This window comes from Apodemus sylvaticus, chromosome 1 (assembly GCF_947179515.1).
Source record: "Apodemus sylvaticus chromosome 1, mApoSyl1.1, whole genome shotgun sequence".
Taxonomy (NCBI): Eukaryota; Metazoa; Chordata; class Mammalia; order Rodentia; family Muridae; genus Apodemus; species Apodemus sylvaticus.
The window spans coordinates 12,918,049-12,939,654 of record NC_067472.1 but is presented as its reverse complement, the minus strand read 5'-3'; the positions used below and the strand labels follow the sequence as shown (position 1 = coordinate 12,939,654).

At 39.6% G+C, this 21,606-nt stretch overlaps 1 protein-coding gene across 1 annotated transcript in view; it reads left to right on the top strand.

Moving 5' to 3' along the window:
* Window positions 1-21,606, top strand: part of Sorcs3 (sortilin related VPS10 domain containing receptor 3) — a 186,356-nt gene that overhangs the window by 59,455 nt on the left and 105,295 nt on the right. The window contains exons 4-5 of the mRNA XM_052182067.1: window positions 2,338-2,427; window positions 14,578-14,757. Of these exons, the coding sequence (XP_052038027.1) occupies window positions 2,338-2,427; window positions 14,578-14,757 (270 nt within the window). The remainder of the gene's footprint in view (window positions 1-2,337; window positions 2,428-14,577; window positions 14,758-21,606) is intronic.

The window sequence follows — 21,606 nt, the reverse complement described above, 5'->3', positions numbered from 1 at the left end:
TGCACTAGCATAAGTATTAGGGGAAGCACTTGGGCTATATTGTCTTCCTAAAGCCCTCTCTAATATGTTAGATCATCCCGTGGTCCAAAAGAACCATAATCTATATTCATTACTGAAGTCTGAACATTCTATGTTGTGTGTGCCAAAGGGCAGGTTTAGTGAGGGTTGATAAAGAACTAGATTTTAAGCACAGCATGTATTTAGAGTGCCTAAATATTATTTCATATGGAGGACCCTCTTTGGGAGTTGATAAAATGCCATAGGACAAAATAGATGTGAAAACTGGACAGTGGTATGAATGGAATGCTATTGAATTGGGCATTTAAAAAGTTTAATTATAGGAATTTAATATCAATTAAAAATTATCACCACTATGAATAATAGCAGTCAGAAAGTTCAGGTGAGGAGCATAGTGGTGTATGCAGATTGTTGTTAAAGATCTAGTTCTCCGGTATTCAAAGTCTGGTCCCTAAATAGTGACAGCACCAAGAAACTTATTACCCTGGTTCTGGAAAGACTCAGTGAAACAGTATTTGGCAAAACCAGAACAGGGAACTGGGAAGGGGTGGGAGGGAGGACAGGGGAAGAGAAGGGGGCTTACGGGACTTTCGGGGAGTGGGGGGGGCTAGAAAAGGGGAAATCATTTGAAATGTAAATAAATTATATCGAATAAAAAAATCTGTTTGGAAAAAAAAAAAAAGAAAAGAAAAGACCATTCATTGACTCTAAGCAAACTTGATATAATCAGACATGGGGCTCAGCTGTTTGAGTTTTAATAGGCCACCCAGGTGATTCTGAAGCATGCTAAAACTCAAAACTATTGATAAAATTGTATGACAGGTATGTTTATATGTTTTGATTTTGTAATTAAAACAGAATCAAATCAAACAAATAAGTGCACTGGTTCATGCAAGGTCTAAGAGTGCTCCCGTACCCAAGAGTTACATTTTAATCCAAGTCTATGAACTTAATGATTATTTTAAAACGTAGGAATTCTCCATAACCTTCAATCTCAACATGCCTACACCCACTCTAAGCCAACACAAAACAATGTAAATTTTTGACAAGTACAGCAGAAAAATAAAAATAAAAGTTCTAGAATTAAAATCTCATTAGAAAATAGAGACCTGCAATAGCCCTAAATGTGAAGGAGAAAGCCAGTCACTCTTCATTTACAGCCTTAACTCCTGGACGAGGCTTTCCCCTAGGTTCTGCCTTACGCTGAGTCTAACATCTGCTCTACCTGGCAGCTTGAAGAACCTACTTTAGGGTCTTCCAATCTGTAAAGGAAAAGGAAGACAGCTATGGGGAGGCCATCCTTCAGAATGAGGGGTGATGGGTGTCTTTCAATGGAGACATTACACCCCACTGCTCCCGACAGTTGCTGAGGAGGGCTGCCAGCTTTGGCCAGGAATGAGGGTCCTGGCCGGTCTCCAGCATGTGCTTGGTGAGAGGGAAGCATGTGTCTGGAATAATTGCCTCTGCAGCAGCCTGGTTGCTATTGTCCTCTTGCTATTTTCTCTGAACAGGCCATGTTATCTTCTTCTGTGAATATTAATTTCCCCAGAGTTAGGATAATTGGACTGAGAGGAGCCCTCCTCAGAGCTGTGCCATATTGGCAGGACTGTTCCACAAACCCAGGTTTGTGGACCAGCTTTTGGAGTGATACCATGTCATCAAATGAAGGACCCATCTTTTGCCAAGTGAGGTGGCTAAGCTTATTCCTGTTCTAGTTCTGAACAAACAGAAGTTTATACATTCTGTGTCTGAAGTTTTCTTCTTACCTTCACTGCCTTTAATCAGCTTGCACATGGGAAGGATCAAAAAGCGTCTGTTCAACGCATGGATTTATGAATATGAATGGAAAAGTGTGACTGTCAGAAATGAAATGAAATTTTCCAGTCGTGATGGTTTGAACCACGATAATCATTTAGATTCTAAACAATGCTTATGATCATGGTGCTATGGCTGTAATGCATTAATAAATTGTTAAAAAAAATAACAGATACTGGACAAATAGATCATGATTGAAACTGATTTTGATAGCCTCTTTGTTTTCAGTGGAAAATGCACATTAGGTGTGTTACATCTGCAAAGCACAGTGACAGCATACAGAATCACCCCATCTTGGAAGTATAGAAACACAGGGACTATCATTGTAATAGTGTATTTCCCATAGCAGCACCAAGACACATGATTATGAAATCAGGGACTCAAAACTAACATTAGGTAGACCTGAAAAGGTAATTTGGAGCACATTGTGGTTGCTTATGGACAGGAGAGTATTTTCTAACTTGTGTCCCCATCTGATCTGTTCTTGTTTCTCCCACAATCCAGGTAACAATAGGTGGAAGAGCCAGCTACTACGTATCCTATCGAAGAGAAGCCTTTGCCCAGATAAAGCTGCCCAAGTACTCCTTGCCAAAGGTATTACACATAGTACCTGCTGTCTTGAGACTTTCTAGACAAATCCAGGGCTAGAAAGGCAGCCTGCCATTGACATTTAGTCTGGAACAGTCCTAAGGGATTCTGGCCACTGTCAATGGTACTGCATGTGAGCACTATATTTCTTTCTCAGAAGCATGGCAGGCATGAGTGTGATTTCCTAAACGTGAAAGAGAAAGGGAGACTAGCTTTGGAACCAGTCTCTTCAGAGCAGACTCCTTTCAAAGAGCAGTGCTGTTGACAAACAGAAGATAAGTTTGTCCAGCAGGAGCCAAGCTGCTACATGTGTCGCTCAAAGTACATAGATAATTCTGGTGGTGCTCTTGCTTCTCTTTGCATTTTAAGGGTAAATATGGACACAAGGAACCTGTTTGTGATCCACTCTCTCACCGAGTAGATAAAACAGTCTAACTTACTGGAACAATTATTATCAGGAGCTAACATTTCAACTCCTCCTCTGGATGATTATAAAGCTTATTCTATGGGTCCCACTTTACATGAATACCAGCTTCAAGGTGAACACGGATCTTGTATGTTCATTGTGAACAAGACCTGGATGTGATGACATCCCTTTATGGGACTGCATCCTGGGGCATGCACTTGCCGTGTTGTACGAGGCATTGGATTCTAAGATGAGGCTAAGAAACTATGTAGGCTATCTGAGCACAGAATGAGATGATTATGGGGTAAGAAGGTAAATAACTTTACATCCCTTGGTATTTTATTTTCAGTTGCTCATGTATGGGTATATTCCTTCTATTGTGTATTCATTCATTCTTTATTGATTTATTCAATGTTTCTTTCATTTAAGTGGACAATTTGTATTAAACAATGAACTGTTTAAAAGTTACTAAATGATGGAGGGTTCAAATTATAAAACTCAAACTCTCTTCTTTATACTCTTTGCCAAAAATTATTAATTTTTAATGATTTCAATTGAAATAGAATTCTAACATTCCCCCCTTGAAATAGAATTTCATCCTCCTACCTCTATTCCCCCCTCCTGCCTCTACCAAACACCCCCGAACCCTCTGTACCCTGACTGTCAAGTTGATACTCTCTTTGTCTTTGATTATATTTGTTATATGATTGCTTGGGTATGTGAGTGCAAATATACATAAGTACTGCCTGCTGTGCCAAAACTTCTGCTTGTATGTATCTATGGTTTGGAAGATGGCAGCTCTGTGCTAGACAACCAGTAAAGATGTTCATCCTTGGAAGGGGCTAATTCTCTTCCTTTCAGCAGTCAAACGGGATACAGTCTGGCTTCTATGATTTGATTCAGGGAAAAAGTAAGTTGGTAACAGAAGAGCAGGAGTTCATCAAGAAGACTTTGATTTGACTCTTCTCTGTGATGCCATAATTTGGGGCGCTGAGTTCTGAGTCACACATAGGAGGAAGACAAGTTCAGAAGTGGTGTTACCTTTTTGCAGCCGCTACGGCATTGGAGAGATTTGACTGGGCATAGTGTTAATGGGATAAAATTGGGTTGTGGCTAAACTAGCTATTGTATACACGATTTGATTTAATATTTTGAACTCTGCACACTTTATAAAAATCAAACTCTTTGAAAACAAAAGAAATCAAATAAGTATAAGTTTAATAACATATTTAAAAGCATTTGCTAAAAAACATTGAACTATAGCTAGAATAGTAAATATGGTAACAAATATTCCTTACCCACTAACAACAAATAAATATAAGTTTAATAAAGTATACTAAAACATTTTTAAAAATTGAACTAGCCATGGATCAAATAGTGAATGTAATGCAAGTATCTCCTATCAACTAGAGCTTGTAGTCTGGTAGACAAGCACCCATAGGCAAGCCAGTGTAAGTACAGGGATATTCTAGAAGTCAAAGGAACATTTTTTAGACAAAACGGCATCGAATTGAATGTGAAGTGAGGGCAACTTCCTAGAGAAAGTTATATTTAAAATAATATAATTAAAAACTGTAAAATTTGACCTGTAAACAAAGGTAGGTCAGAAGTACAAGGGTGGTAGATAATATAAGATTGTCTTATTATCTCAGTGGAATTTGTACCATGCTACCTACAGATGTCAAAATGACTAAAGTCTCTTGTATAGCTAGCATGGCATAGCATTTTCATAACCTATGCACATCCTTTCTGAATACTTAAAGTCATCTTTGAATCTTATGATAATATTGTTTAGGGGATCACAAAAAAATCACATGCTGTGTTTGTTAAGCAAAGGATGTGTAATTGACTGCACATTGGTCTCTGGAGACCAGAGATTGAGAGGACCAACTGGACCTGCAAAGGCCTTGTTTTAAGAGCAAATGTGACTTCTTTAACAAAGTTAAAATATACCTGCTGAAGTTTGGTTGCAGAGTTTGGCAGAATGGCTGATGAAAAGGGCAGATCCCATATTAAATAGCTTTGGAAGAACATGAAGGCTGGCTTCTGATTTCACTGTGGCTTCTCTATGAGTAGATTTTGTCAGAAAATTGTTCAGGATGCTAACAGCAAGATGTACCCAACAAGTAGTCTAAAGCCAGCTAGGAAACCAGTATAAGGAACGAGGAAGGGACAGTTCAGCCATGATCTTCCTGCAGGAGGTTGCTGTGGTTCCCAATCTCCAGGCCTGAGCTTGCAAGTCTCCCTACCTTTACCTAAAAGGTGTGTTTCAGGAACCTTCCAAACCACGTCTCCACTGTAAGGATTTTACAAACATGTTTACCTCTGTATGAGTACATATTTTATGAAATTTTAAACTTCTTAGGAAAGCAATAGTTCAGTCCCTTAGGCAAGTGGCTGCAGGTGGGGATACAAATGAGGCCCTGAATTGATTTCCACACAGAGCAGTCCATTAATGATTAGTAACCCCATGGTGACTTATTGTGGAGGTGTATCCAACCAGGCATGCGACCCCTTTGGAGAAGTGCATCCAGATAGGCTTCTCATTAATATGAGACTGCTGTGAAGGCCGCTGGATGGTGATTGATCATTTTATTAGCTGGCGTTGGCCCAGATTTTCATAATCACGGCTAAGGAGCTAGGGGCAGAGAGAATGAAGGCAGGTTAGTTCTTTCTACCATTTAAGACACTGAAATGACTCTTTCTATGCAGTGCCATAGCTGCTGTTAGGTGTGTTGGGTAAAAACAAAATGATAGAAAAGTTTCCTTTTATCGCTGCCCCTCATGCTTCTGTCCGCAGCCTATCTGTTCAGAACATGCAGACCTTGACTTTCAAGTATTCTGCAGAGGGTGAGATGAATGACATTAATAATGAGCAGATTTAGTAAAATGAAGAGTAGTTTGTCCAGGCTTCTGCAGTTCCCTTGCTGGGTTGGGACTCTCATCCCGTAGGCGTGACACTTATGCACCAATCAGAAAGCCTAGTGGCAGACAATAAGAGCAATGGCAGAGACAACTGAACTTTGGAGCAGAACCTGAAGTGGCCCTTTAAGCTCAAGCACTTACCCAGGAGCCTGAGTCTTCTCAAAGCAAAATGCCATAGCAACACTGAAACCTTGTGAGGAGTCAACGAACGGCTCATGGCGTGTCAAGTGTAACACGCTCAGTAACTCTAAGGAGCGGGAGAAAATGCCAATCTCCTCAACCTGCCTGCTGTGCAGATTAAGCTTGTAGCAGAACTGTGTCTCCATCAGCGTTGGTCTCCATATTGCTTAAGGCTGTCACTGTACCACCTTAGAGTAGAGCCTGACATAGATGTTTTGGTCCCTTAGGTTCTAAATTTTTTTCTTAAGTTGCAATTCTAAAAGTCAATTTCTATGAGAGGAAAAAATGTGTTTCGTTTTCCCCTAACAGTATTTGGGTTGTAGAGATAAATCCTAGAGGAACTTTGCCTGAGTCTTATGATTCTGGAAAGCAGCCAAAGTTAAGGAATACACCTCCATTTTGTGTTTGGGAGGGCCTTATCCCCAAAGAACTGCTTTCCATGAGACTTGCTATAACTAAGATGTCTGGCCTGTTTTTCTGTAACAAGGCTATATTTACATTCTTGTTCTCATAAGTGATTAGCTGAACTGTGGTCCTACAAGCAAATGTGGACAAAACACCTAATAATCTGTCTTGACCAAACTTAAATCTGGCTTTTCTATTGTCCTCTCTTCTTGAATTTCGCCCATCTTCAAGCTTGTGCCTGCAACTGAGAACTTGGGCAAACAGTGCAACGAGGGACAGCCATCCGCCTGACCCGGAAGCATTTCTGAGCATCACTAGGCTTCAAAGAAAACCTCTCCTTCAGTTGCTTGGCCATGTCACCTCAATGTTCTGCTACACACCTGGGTCCCTTTTTATATTGTATTTCTTTTTAAGAAGCAAATCTTGAGGTTTGGGAGAAACTTGTGTAGATAAAGTACTTCACATGTAAGTGTGAGAGTTCAGATCCTTAGTATCCTTATATGTGCTCACATATAATCCCTCATTGAAGAGTCAGAGTCAGGGGAGCCCCTTAAGCAAGTTGATGGAACTATACTATGTATTCAGGGTTTAGCAGAATACCCTACCTCAGTAATAAGTATAGAGTGATTGGGGAAGAAAAACTCTCAAATCAAATTCTTGTCTTAACTCACAAGCTTCTACATACATGTGAACACACATACATAAAAAACTTATTACACCCACATACAATGCAACAAAAAAATAACTGAAATATATAAGAATAAAAAGAACAAGTGAGAAGAAATTTAAAAGCAATTCTCGGCAAGGCATGATGGTATATGTGTATTATTCAAACACTTGTGAGGTAGAGCCAGGAGGATCTGTAGCTCCAAGCCAGCCTTGGCCATTACTGGGTTTGAAGCCAGCCTGGGATACATTAAGCCCTTTTGTAAAATGAAACAAAACAAAAGCAGTTCCTTCTGAAATGCTTGCAGATATTGTATCAGATTGCGATAGTTTTTCCTTATCTGTGTCAGAGTATGCAGTAATTTGTCAATAGGATGTAGTTAGTCCCATTGTGAATAATGAGGCAGGGGGAAGCTATTTCCTTAACATTATTACAAAAACAGTGACAAGGATTTAATTTTTGTCTCCTTACCTAGGACTGCTAGGTCACAGGCACCATTCTTAAGGATTTATGTGTAATCCTAATCTGTTTGCACATTCCCATTCTGTCTTCCGTGCACTGCTAGATGCCCTCTGTCCTCCCATCCATGTACTCCATGGGACCTTGAAAGCCCTGCAGCCATCCTTACAAATAACTACCTATGTGTCACCTGCTCTGACATCTCTACCCTTCTTTTCATTTGTGTCTCTGGAATAGTTGGTATAGCCCCTTGCCCAAGTTCATACTCATACTTTTTCCATTTCTATATGCCCTTCTTCTAACTATATCTTAGTAGTAACACTTCTTAAATTCTTCTTACAATTTGTGTGTTCTCTGAGTGACTTCATCCATTTTTGTTTCTATTGGTGATGACTGCATGACCAGCTGCAGCCCATCTCTCACCACACCCTTTACTGAGCTGCCTATTCAGCGTGCATCCTCTCGCACACGTTGGTTAAGAAGCGCACACATGAGCTATTATCTGCTCTGTATTCCCTGTGCCTCTTCATTCTCTTTACTTACATTTCATACCCCATTATTTACTTTGTAAACTTTTGTTCTGTGTGTAATCTACAGCAAATTCTTTGCAAAGTACTAGAGGTAAAGTAATAAACATGAGAGGTTTTGCTCCCTGGTAGGTTAGTGTCTAATGAGAGAGAAAGTCAATAAACAAATAATTACGTGTCATGACTTTATCACTAATCACAAATGCAAAGCATGATATCTAAAAATAAAGAGGCCAGTTTTACAAGTCAGACACTGCCCATGTGTTCTCCCCAGTAGATTTCCTAGTATGCATAGAGACAGCACTAAGAACCTACTTCCTTAGTTCCGATCTTCACACACTTTATACTTCCTGCCAAATAAAGGTTATATGTGCTAAACAAAATCCTTTGTTGTATAGACTATCTATTCTTATCTCTTGTATGAGGATATGTGCAGAGCCCTTAACCTGGATTCCTGAGCGTTCCACACTCTCTTCACTTGACTGCTTTAGTGTAGCATCCTGTTCGGTTTGGGAAGATCCAAGAACGTGCTGTCATCCCCACCAGGACATCTTCTTGGGGACATCCTTTCTGGTGTAGCTTTATAAATCTTTTATTATTCTTCCTACCTTCAGTGTGAAAAATGCTTAATTATTTAGGTGTTTTTTTATTGAATATCATCTTCATCTACATTGCCAGTGGTAAAACCTTTCCCAATTCCCCCCCTTCCCTAAGACCTCCAACCCCTCCTCCCCCTGCCTCCATGTATATGCCCCTCTCCCCTACACATTCCCCCTCTCCCCTCTCCGTTTCCCTTTGTTGGGGCCTCTGTTGAGCCTTTACCTGACCAAGGAGCATTTCTCCTACTGATGCCCAACAAGGCCTTCCTCTGACACATTTTTGGCTAGAACCATGTGTGCCCCTTGGTTAATGATTCAGTCCCTGGGAGTCCTGGGGCATCTGGGTGGCTGAAATCATCTTTCTTCTCATGGGGCTGTAAAGCCCTTCAGCTCCTCCAGAACACCCTCCAGTTCCTCCATTGGAAACCCCATGCCCAGTCTAATAGTTGGTTGTTAGCATCAGCCTCTGTATTTGTAAGGCTCTGGCAGGGCCCTTCTGGAGACAACCATGGCATGCTCCTTTTAGTATACACTTCTTGTCCATAGTAGTGTTGGTTTTATTAACTGTTTATTGGATGAATCCCCAGGTAGGGCAGTCTCTGGGTGGCTTTTACTTCAGGCTCTGCTCCACACATTGTCTCTCTTATTGCTCCTGTGAGTATTTTGTTCCCTTTCTTAGAGGAACCAATGCACCCTCACTTAAGTCCTCCTTCTTCTTGAGCTTGGTGAATTGTAACTTGTTTATTTTGAGCTTTTGGGCTAACATCTGCTTATTAGTGAGTACATACCATGTGTGTTCTTTTGTGATTGGGTTGCCTTGCTCAGGATGACACTTTCTAGTTCCATCCATTTGCCTAAGAATTTCATGAATTCATTGTTTTTAATAGCTGAATAGTACTCCATTGTGTATATACTGTATACCACGGTTTCTGTATCCATTCCTCTGTTGAGGGACATCTGGGTTCTTTCCATCTTCTGGTTATTATAAATAAGGCAGCTATGAACATAGTGGAGCATGTTCTGGGTATATTCCCTTATTACATGTAGGAGCATCTTCTGGGTATATTCCCAGGAGTGGTATAGCTGGATCTGCAGGTAGCACTATGTCTAATTTTCTGATGAATTGCCAAACTGATTTCCAGAGTTTTTACCAGCTTGCAATCCCACCAACAATGGAGAAGTGTTCCTTTTCCCCCACATCCTCTCCAGCATCTGCTGTCCCATGAGTTTTTCATCTTAGCCATTCCGACTGGTAGAAAAATCTCCCATGTTCATGGATTGGCAGGATCAATATAGTGAAAATGGCTATCTTGTCAAAAGCAATCTACAGATTCAATGCAATCCCCATCAAAATCCCAAATCAATTCTTCATAGATCTAGAAAGAGCAATTCTCAAATTCATCTGGAATAACAAAAAATCCAGGATAGCAAAAACTATTCTCCACAGTCAAAGATCTTCTGGGGGAATCACCATCCCTGACCTCAAGTTCTACTACAGAGCAATAGTGATAAAAACTGTTTGGTATTGGTATACAGACCGGCAGGAAGATCAATGGAATAGAATTGACGATCCAGAAAAGAACCCACACATGTACAGTCACTTGATACTTGACAGAGGAGCTAAAAACATCCAGTGGAAAAAAGACAGCATTTTTAACAAATGGTGTTGGATCAACTGGAGATCTGCATGCAGAAAAATGCAAATTGGCCCATTCTTATCTCCTGTACAAAGGTCAAATCCAAGTGGATCAAGGATCTACACTTTAAACCAGACACACTGAAGCTTATAGAGGAGAAAGTGAGGACCAATTGTGAACACATGGGCACAGGGGAAAAGTTCCTGAACAGAACGCCAATAGCTTATGCTCTAAGATAAAGAATTGACAAATGGAACCTTATAAAACTACAAAGCTTCTATAGGAAAAGGACAGTCAATAAGACAAAATGGCAACCAACAAATTGGGAAAAGATCTTTACTAACTCTACATCTGATAGAGGGCTAATATCCAATGTATGCAAAGAACTCAAGAAGTTAGTCTCCAGAGAGTCAAATAACCCTATTAAAAATGGGGTACAGAGCTAAACAGGGAATTCTCAACTGAGGAAACTCGAATGGCTCTAAAGCACCCAAAGAAATGTTCAGCATCCTTAGTTATCAGGAAAATGTAAATCAAAACAGCACTGAGATTCCACCTTTTAAGGTGGAACTTTTAAGAGGCCCAGGATAATTGAAAACAAACAAAGAAACACACATAAACAAAGAACAGGAAGGGACAGGGAAGAAGTATTTTCATTAGTGTTTACTTCAAATGACCCAGATTTTGTTTTTGTTGTGTTTTCAAAAGTATGATTTTTTTAAATCACCATTGAAATGGTAGGGGTTTTTTTGATCAATGCTTTCTGAATAACATATGTGCTTGTTCTGAGGCTTTTCAACCTGTTGTAGCATTAGCAAGGTTCCCTTTCAATGCTTTCTTCCTATGCTTCCTCTCCTCTGTGTTCTCCTTCTATCACCAGCTCTCTTTCTACATGCAAGCAAAAAAGCAATACTTGCTTTTTAGTTCAATTAAGTTAGCTCCATTAAAAAAAATATATTCCTGATAGTCCAGAACCCTGTTGGACTGATTTTTAACTCATACTATATTTTTCTTAACATTTTTATATTCTGGTTATTACTTGTTGATTTCTGTTTTAAAATGAACTATTTAGAAAGAGTTAATATGCAAACATGAATTACCTGTGGCCCACGGCTTTATGAGCCTTAAGATGGCTACGGTGTGATAGAAAGCAATTTATGACTTTGTGAACTTAAGACACTATTAAAATTGTGACTCAATTGTGGGGTTCTTTAATGAGAATTTTATAGGTGACAATGAGGATGTTGCAATGTTGAAAAAGTTGTACAGGCTTGCAAGAACATTTCATAGTGATTCTGTAGGATTACCTAGAAGACTCATTCAGGTGTAACTATAGGACTTTTTATCCTGGCTATTTAGGAAGCAGAAGTAGGAAGATGTTTTGAGTTCAGGAATTCAAGGCTGGCTCGAACATCTTAGTTACTATCTCTCTTGCTGTGATAGTGACCTGGTAGAAGTAACTTAATAGAAAGGGGGATTTTTTTTTGTTTATAATTTTATTATAGTTCCTTGTGGTGGGAAAGTCATAGGAGGCGACTGAAGTGGTTAGTCACATTGAACTCAGAGTCAAGAATCAAAGGGTAGAAACTGTGTGCTCAGCCTACTCTCTCCTTCCTACCCAACTCAGGATTCCAGCCCAAAGAATGGCACCGTCAAAAGTGACAGGGTCTTTTATTGTTAACTAACATAATCAACATAACCTATTTTTGGTGTGTGCAGAGGTCTGTCTCCCAGGTAATTATAGCTTTGGAGTTGACTATCAATATTAACCATTGTACCCTGTAGCATAGCAAAGTCCCTATCTCTTCAATGAGGAAATAATGACAAATTCGATGAGGTTCTGTAAGTCATTTTGATCACACTGAAGTTATATCCTTAGCAACATGGTGCTTAAAGAGTTAGTTTCTTGATTAAATCTCAGTAATGTCATTTTTTATCTGAATGACTGACAAATGAAGTACTTCTTGGGAGAGCAATACTGAATCATATACGTGACAGATGTTTTAGCTTCTTATGCTGGAGGCTGAAGACCTGCTCACCAGGTGCCACAGCTCAGGATAGCATTTTCCTAATATACACTCAGAGTAACGCGGGTTGCCTCTAACCCTGGCCATTCCATGGATTTCCAAGTTGTTTTCTCTCCACTTACTTTATATTAGTTTAGTCTAAAATAACTTAGCTCATTCATTTTTATGACCAAAACATCTGGGAAAACCCAAGCATTTCTATTGCATTTTTATCAGGGTAAGTGAATTTAATTCGGATTTCCTGCAGCTGTTCTTTCCTCTCCTACTGGGTTCTCAGGCATTCATTCCATATCGACACAACACGATTTCATCCCATGGTTTGTAGAAGTGAACTTTCTTTCTATTTTAAAGCAGTTCAGCAGGAACCTGTAATTCTATAAGATATATAAGCACCAATGAGCAAGTTAAGTCTGAGTCAAGATGACCTAGAACGTTCAAGGCTAGAGGCTACTGACAAATGGCCTCTAGTTAAATGTCTAGAATTTGTTTGCCTGCCTTCCAGTTTCCAAGATCATATGGCCTATTCCTCAATAGAATGGGAGAGGGGCCGACTACAGTGCTGACATTAAAGACCCTGTTGTTCTTTTCAACTTGAAATGGGCTCTGGGAAAGGTAGACTTTGCCTGATTAGTAATTTCCTACCTGCTGTGGTTACTGATGCTGCTGCTACCAATGCACTTTACAGATACAAGTGTGGCTCTCCATCTGTGACCAGTTACATGGCATGCATACGGTATTTATACATTTTAATGCCATTACTTTAGACAGATGTTTAACCATGCCAACATGTCCTCCTGAAAAATGTATATCCTTTTGGTATGGACTTGAATGTGCCATTATTCTATGGTGATTAGTGTGTATGAAGTATGGTTTTTATAAACTAGTTTTGAATTGTGAACCATTCGATTGGATTTTAGGAATAATACAGGACAGGATTAGAAACTAAAATGAATGCAAGGACTGTGTACGTAAAGCTAGCCTATAAGGAGCCAGCCATTAGAATATAGATTTATTCAGGGCACATATATAATGGTGCCACATCTACTGAGTTGCCTATAGAATCAAGTTTTCATACAGGCCAAACTGACACCTGCAGTCAGTCTTTACTGTACTGGTTGCTAGTGTAAAGTCATTGACAACTTGTCCTGATATGACTGTTTGTGCCTAGTCTACTATAACTTGTTATACCATGTTCGGTTGACATTCCTGGGCAGCCTGCTTTTTGTTCTGAAGGGAAACAGAGGAGGAGTGTATCTGGGAGAGGGGAGATAGCACAGGAACTGAGGAGTAGAGAGACAGAATATTGAGGTTGGGATGTAATATGTGAGAGAAGAATAAGTGAAAGATACAAAAAGAAAAATTTACTGATCTGGAAATTACACATTCAAATGAAGCTCACCATTATGTCAATCGGACCCTCAGGTAGTCCCAGTCTGGTTCTGTCACTTACTATCTGTGTAATTTAGAGCAGTTCGGTGAGCCTCTATGTGTCTTAGTTTGCTCCAGAAAATGATGATAATCATCCTGTCTCTATCAGAGGATTATTTGACCTTTAATTGAAACAAAAAACTGAATGAAAGAATAGTGCCCAAGTACTAGGCACTTTTATTTTCATTCTTTGGGAAGAAAATTGAAATTCGTGGTGGCCAATATGTTCGTCAGCGACTTGTCTCGTAGCAGCAGTGTTTTTAGTAAGACCCAGGGCACCAAGTTCCTGGATGACTGTGATTACTGGACAAGCATATTTTTTTTAATCTCATTTTCAGCAGGCTCTCCATTAGCTTCACTGAAATAACACACAGCACTCCCGGACATACAACTAATTGACTCATGCCCATGCTTTGTTACCTGAGGTTGGAGGTATATGGCCGGATCTACTTGCCTCATTGGCACCACGTGATACTGAGCATTCCTAAGGAAAGCAGTAAGCTACAAGATTTAAAACCATAAGTGAAGATCCAAATATGGAATGGGGCCTGCTGCTCCACATGTCTGAGTGTCCTCCTAGATGGCTAGATGCCTCTGTTAGCACTAACACTAAATTCCAGACATAAACCTAAAAAATGAGCAGGGGCGAATCCCTTGGAACCATGGGAAATGGTACCCACAAAAGCCCCTTACAGCCATCTTCCTGTCACTTAGCAAGGAATGGAAATCATGATGCTCACAATTTATAGCCTTGGTCCAACGCAGAACTGCTTAACATAGCCTATAACTCAAGATTTCCCTCAACCATTTCACAAGTCACCGGAATTACCTGAGGTCCCAGTGGGAAACAAGGGTACGGCGCTCTACTTTCTTACAGGCCATCTGTCTCATTATAGGATATGCACATCATCAGTACAGATGAGAACCAAGTGTTTGCAGCTGTCCAAGAGTGGAACCAGAATGACACCTACAACCTCTACATCTCAGACACACGTGGGATCTACTTTACCCTGGCTATGGAGAACATTAAGAGCGGCCGAGGTCTAATGGGAAATATCATTATTGAATTATATGAGGTATGTAGCCAAAATTACCCCTCCCTGGATTGACCTTTCCTTCTTATGTGTTTTGACTTTATAAGCATGGGTACTATAATCCTGTGTTTGACCCCAGCTATTTCACTTTGCAATTGAATTTTGAGGCAAGGGATATAACAATTTTGTACCCCAGTGCCAGAGAAATAAAGGTACAAGTGCTTGTCTGGTAATGTTCATGTGAGGTGAGTGGTATGGTGTGTGTAAGGGATCCACTGTCTCAGTAAGGTCAGTGTTTGCACATGTACGAGCATGCCAGAACTAAAGGCACACAGCATAATGATGCTTTAAGGAGCCTTTCAAAACTCCATGCCTCTTGCTATGTAACTTTCTAGAAAAAAACCCAATGTTATGCACATGCAGAAATTATTTTTAAAATGATGCTTATAAACATAATTTAGAGGAAAAGAAGGAAAAATTAAAAAAATAACTTGTAAGAGAATAAATGTCGTAACATGGTATAATGAAAACATTTCCTTGATATGAATAATACACACACACACACACACACACACATACACACACACACACACACGTATATGTGTATAAAATGCCAGATAAAAGGACTCTTTCCCTAGGAATCCACATGAGTGCACATAAAAACCAGAGAAAAATTACAGACCCTTAGAGATGTATTGTTTCCTTATATCTTTAAAGTCAGTGTATGACCTTTGACATTACTAAACAGAGAAGTGGTGAAAAAGTTGGATTATCCTAGGGATGTGATGGGATAAATTGTGCCTTATGTACCTATGTGTCAAAAGAAAACAGTGGCTGGTGCTTAAACTCACACAGGTTGTGTCAAGTGCGCTCAGCTCTAGCTAGGCTCTCAGATTACCTGGATGAGCTTTGCTCTGGTGGATTTCCTTCTCTTCAAAGTAAATGTGGCTTTTGGAATAGAAGCAGAAGAGAAGGTTCAGTGCATGGTCCTGCGACATCCTCTGGTTACTGTTTGTCCAAGTTCTGGCATCTGTCACTGGTATCTGAGTTTTCTACTTATTCACCACCTCGTTCCTACAATGTCTCTACTCTCCCATCCCCTTCCCAACTTCATATCTCAATTGTTTATTTATTTTTTAATATTCCACTAAATCCACTTAGTGCTGCCCATTACTACACAAGTAGGGATCATCTATTGGAGCATGTTTAACTTATCACATATTACATTTGTAAAATTATACCAAATTTCCCTCTCTTAGCAACCACCCTCTGTCAGCAGCAACCTAGCCAGGGCTGAGAGCTTGTGTTACCTGCCCCCATGCATGCTGGGATACCAACTGCCTTTATCTTGTGCAAGCCTAAAACAATTATCTCTAACAACAAAGGCTTATTTGAAGAAATGTCCAAGTTTCTTCCTAGATTTGTAAAGACTGGCAGCAAAGTCTAAGGAGCATAGGCAACTTTGATAAACTTACATTCTTTACCTTTAACCTAATCAAGAGACAGAAATATACCTTTGTTATTAACAATAAGCTACAACCTTGGGTAGAGTTTGGAGGAATATTCCTAAGATTTAGAAGACTCTAAGGATGAATAGTCATGTCCCTGTGCTGTCACCCAAATCAAAGAGTATAAACATTGCTGCAGATGACCTCACAGTAAAAAATAGAAGTCCCAACTGGGAACCCTGGTGTCCATCTCTAATCTCAACACTCAAAGAGCTGAGGTAAGAGGCTCATGAGTTCAAGTCCAGGTTACGTCACATAGAGAGAACCTGTCTAGATAGATAGGTAAGTAGGCAGACAGGCAGGCAGGCAGACAGACAGACAGACAGACAGATAAAAGGAAGAAGGAAGAAATCACTGTTTTTCCATTGTTGCTCTTGACATGATGGGTGAGTTTACCATTGTGCTTTTCATTTGGGGAGCCTGGGTCTCCTTAGTGATTTAGAACCTTGAGATGCTGGTCTGAAGCAGAGCATGAATCAGTATGAAGAATATATCCATATCCATGTAATTTTTTCTCACTACTGAAGTTAGTCTTGTATTTTCAATGTTACCGGGGAAAATGCATGGTGTTACTGATTTTATTGAGAAGAAAACCATAGTACTTAAGGCAATATCTTTAACACAGGCTCTGTGAGCCTGCTTTCCACTCAATTTTGCCAAGGTTGATTATGAGCATATTTTGTGTTCAAAGTCTACACAAAACCCCCTGGGAGCTTGTTCTTAGTCTGCTGGGGTTTGAATGGGTCAGTAAACAATTTACCTGTTTTACCTGCACGAGGCTAGACCTTAACTGAAGCAGGGAGGAATAAAAAAAAATGGAGGTCATAGCCTTTTGTCTGTTTATGTTTGAGATCTTGTTTTAACTTATCAATTTAAAAGTCCTAGGAATAAATAGTGAATCAAACATTCATCCCTAGAAGTGAAATTATGAACAGCAATGAAGTACAGTAGCAAGCAAGTATGAATTAATCCGGTAGATCCTAAACCAAGGGAGATCATGATCAGCTGTATATGCCCAGTTGTTTTTTTTTCTCAGTGTGACATGTTTTCTTATCAGTCCCATTGACACCCTCTGAAGGAAGTATTGGAGAAGTATAATCCCTCTCAAATGTTAAGAATAGAATGAACCAAGGGATAGACAGACAGGTTAAATTTTTGATAAAGTGTGCTAGCCATCCTAATTGTACAAAATAATGCCTGTCAGGGACATGGGTGAAAACTGGATAATTGATTAGATTTCAGATTCTTGATGGCATTTAATATAAGTGAATAAATTGGAGCCTGACATTATCTAGACCATGACCATATTGAAGATTTTAATGGATGATGCTGTTTTGCACCTGGAGATACATTCTGCGGTTTGGAGATAAAGCTCAATTTAATTGGTCTCTAGGGGTCATTAGAATTTAACCTTCTTCACTGGAGATTCTTATATAGCCAGAGAACTAGATTGGGAACCATATGGAAAGTTAGCAACGAGAATATAATTCTTTTGGACTTCAAGTGCCCTTGAGTAATGCAGCTGGGAAAAGCAGTAAAGTTCTTGTATAATTTGGCCAAATACACACAATTTAAGCAAATGCATTTTGTCTGGTGATACGAGGTCTGATGTGTAATGGCAACCTACTGGACAGGTCTATGTGATACATGGAAGGTAGAAACCAGAGTCCACCTTGCATTGGAAGCCTCATTCTGCTCAGCTGTAAGATCACACAGGAGATGGTTGATCTCTAACTTGAGATATTTGTAGCAACTTGAAGGTGACTTGGATTCAGCCATAGACGGCTGGAGAAAGGGATGAGGGAGCTTGAGTCCAATAAGTGGAGCTCTGTTTTCATGGAAGGTTGTGAGGCATTGCGGAATAGTGGGGTATGGGTTGTAAGCTCCTGGTCCAGGCTTGGCATGCACTCAGTACAGAGGTGGGCATTCCCACTAGGTTTGCATTTTTTTTTCTTCACACTTACATCACTAGCAAATATTTATACCTGTGCTCATCCAGGTTAATTTGTGACTATATAATGTAATAAGGCATCACAGCTATTTCCCTTCTCTGAGAGTAGAAAGATTCTTTTAGGAAACTGCAGATATTGGGTTGCTTGGGTCCCCTTTGACTATCTAAAGCAGCTGGTGAAGTATTCCATCTTCCTCATGAGTCTCTTGTGCTGCTTGACAATGCAGAGAAGACAAGGAGAGAAATAACTGGAGGGATGTCCCCCAGCAAGCCTTGGCACTAAGGTTCCTTGGAGAAGTTGGTATATCAGCTCCACTGAACTCCTCTAACCGGAAAGCACTGATACAATTTCGAGAACTAATCTAGTGCAGTAATCCCCAGCTATGCCAGTTTATTTGGTAATTTATTCTCTAATTCCAGCTTCAAAGTAGAACATATCCATTGATGTAATTGTGTAGAAGAGAAAGCAGAGTTCAATGGTCAAATGATTATTGTCTTCTTTAAGGTGCTAACAACATACTCCTTTAAAACAAGGCTGGTGTTGACAGTGAACCAGTTGCATGTAGTAATTTGAGTGTCTTTACTTGTATTCTGACAATTTTTCATAGTGTCTTCTTGTAGGTTTTATTTTCATATTCCTAAAAAAACCCACAAATACCCATTCCAGAACTCACAGTTGAGCCGAGAATTCTTGGTCTGGTGAACCTTCTTTGATGCTTTCCCCTAATATTAAGCATTCAACTCAAAACTCCCTGCAATAATATATTAGCAGCAGTGCCTTAGACTGACACTGTAAATGACAATAAATACACAACTTGATACCTGGCATGGTGTTATGCCTTCAGTCCCAGCCCTTGCAAGTTCAAGGGAAGCCTGTTCTACACAGAGTACCAGGCTAGCCAGGGCTATATAGTGAGACCCCACAAACTACATCCAATTATTATAACAAAAATTTTAAAAGTAAAAAGTGAATGAATAGATGAAGTCAATAATAGTAATTCATTCAATCTTAGCAAAAATATACAAATTGTGCTTCATATATGTTCATAAGAAAAATGCTCATGAAATACTTTATATTTTTTCATACTGTCTGAAAACTCCAGACTATTATTTTATATTTCTAACTCACCTCAAATCATGCAGTAAATTTTTACCCAAGTAGTTAATCTATAGTTATATTTCATAATATTTATTATAGGTAAAGGAGAGTAACATACCTACAAATAAACTTGGACAGAAACCAAATTGATTAACAAGTCATATTCATGTTGATTAAAACTAAATAAAATGAAAATAGTCTCTCACTGGCTAACTACATACCCATATAACATATATGACCAGTGGCCTCCATGGTGAATTTCACAGACCTAAATCACAGATACATTATTGGTTATTTCTTTATTGGTGAGCATTGTTTCCCAAGTTCAATATAAAATTAAGGGTCACATAAACTGAATGCCTTGGTTCACATCACACAACTAGGATACTGTAATGCTATATCTGATAGTATCTATGTATATAAGCCTAGCTAAAGCATCAAGATTTTCTTTCTATCCTTTTTGCCCTTTACAGTTTTTATAAAAGAGTGATATATGCAATAAGGCATTCACCCTTTGGTATATGATTCTGTGGATTTTGGTAGGTGCATGCAGTTGTTCACAATCAAGATGTGGAAGGAATCCATTCCCCAGAGTCCGGACTTTAATGTTCTTTGGCATGTACTCAACTCTTGTATCAACCTTTACTACTGAGAAACATCCACTTGACTTCTCCTAGGCTCTAGCTTTGCCTTTTTTTAGAGTGACATTTAGTGGCATAATATAAGATGTCAGCATTGGAGTCTAGGCTTCCTTGCTGTAGAAGAATGCAACTGAGAGTCAACTGGTGCATAGCATGCAGTGAATTACATCAGTACACGTTCATTTTTATTGCTGAGTAGCAATCCATTCTGTGAGTGTGCTGTAGTTATTCTTCAATAGCTGTAGAGCAGTTAGGTTGCTTTAATTTTTGTGTGATGGTGATTCAGATATCTGCAAATACTTATAGGAACATTTCCTTTTATTTAAAGGATGGATTGCCAAATTAAATATAAATGTATGTTCATGAAGCCATCAATGTGATTTTAAAGAGGCAGTTCATCTTGAGGGTATGAGTATTGTCATTGTTTCACACATTCCTCAACCCTTGGTGTGTGTGTGTGTGTGTGTGTGTGTGTGTGTACATGTGTTCATATGCATGTAACCATTCTGATTTAAGTCTGGGTGTGCTATCACGGGATGTTCATTTCTCACTTCTCCAGTGACTCTGCTGAACTCTCTCTATATGGACACATAAACTGTAACTCTTTGAGTGAACCCCTATGTCCCAATTCTCTGTCTATTATTTGGTATTTCTTTGCCTTACTTGTCTCTAGTGCCTGCCCTCCATTCTATTTGCCTTTATAACCTGCAGTGATCATTCTTAGTCCAGATGGATGGCTGCTTATAAACTCCACAGGGACTTTTCCCCTGCAATAACCTTGGTCAGACCATTCCTGTAGTTCTGATGCAAGGGACAGCCCACGGCAGATCAGACTAATTACTTTCTCTCAGCATATCCCTAGTTTTCTTTTGCTGAGGTCCCAGGGATATGGTTAACAGATGACCATGCCACCTGGTCACCATGATCTGCCAAGGGACCTGCAGTCATGTCCCTCTGCACCTCAATCTGATTCCCAGAGGGAATTGTCAACCTGATACTATTGCATTAACTTTTCCTGGGGTGATGAAACCAATTCTATTTTCACCCCAGTTAGGGCATCAAAACTAAGAGCCCATCAAAGTCCAACTTGGAGAATCTGTGAGTTTATAGCATTGGTGAAAGTTTGCCTCCTGGAACATGAATGATCTCTCAAACAGCTGTTATCACCAGAAAGCGCTACACCATCATAAGTGATGGCCTCATGCAAAGAGCATCATGGAGTCAGACTTTCACTTAACCTTCTACTTCCTAAGTACTGTAATTCCTTTTAAGATTGCTTGTGCATATGGGAAGGCAGGAGGGGATAATAATGGCTGAGATGAGATCAGAGTCTTGTGTGTCTCCTTCCTCCTCCTTCCAGGATTTGTCAGTAGTCTGTTAACATTCCAATTCACCTACTTATTGTTGTGTTGGTCTCAATTAGTTGCCATGGATACCTTTACTTTAAGATGATGATCATGTTATACACAAGAATAAAGCCATGCTGCAACAGGCACTTGTACCCATGGGCACCACCACATGTTTCTCACTGGGCTTGCAGGAACAACAGCAGCAGGCACACTAATGATTTCACCCAACAACGCAATAAAGAATATTTTTAGTTAATGGGATTCTAAGTGCTTCCTCCTCAGATGAAGACCAATACCACATATCTCATGTTTTACTTCTGTTTCACTTCATGTGGATGAGGCA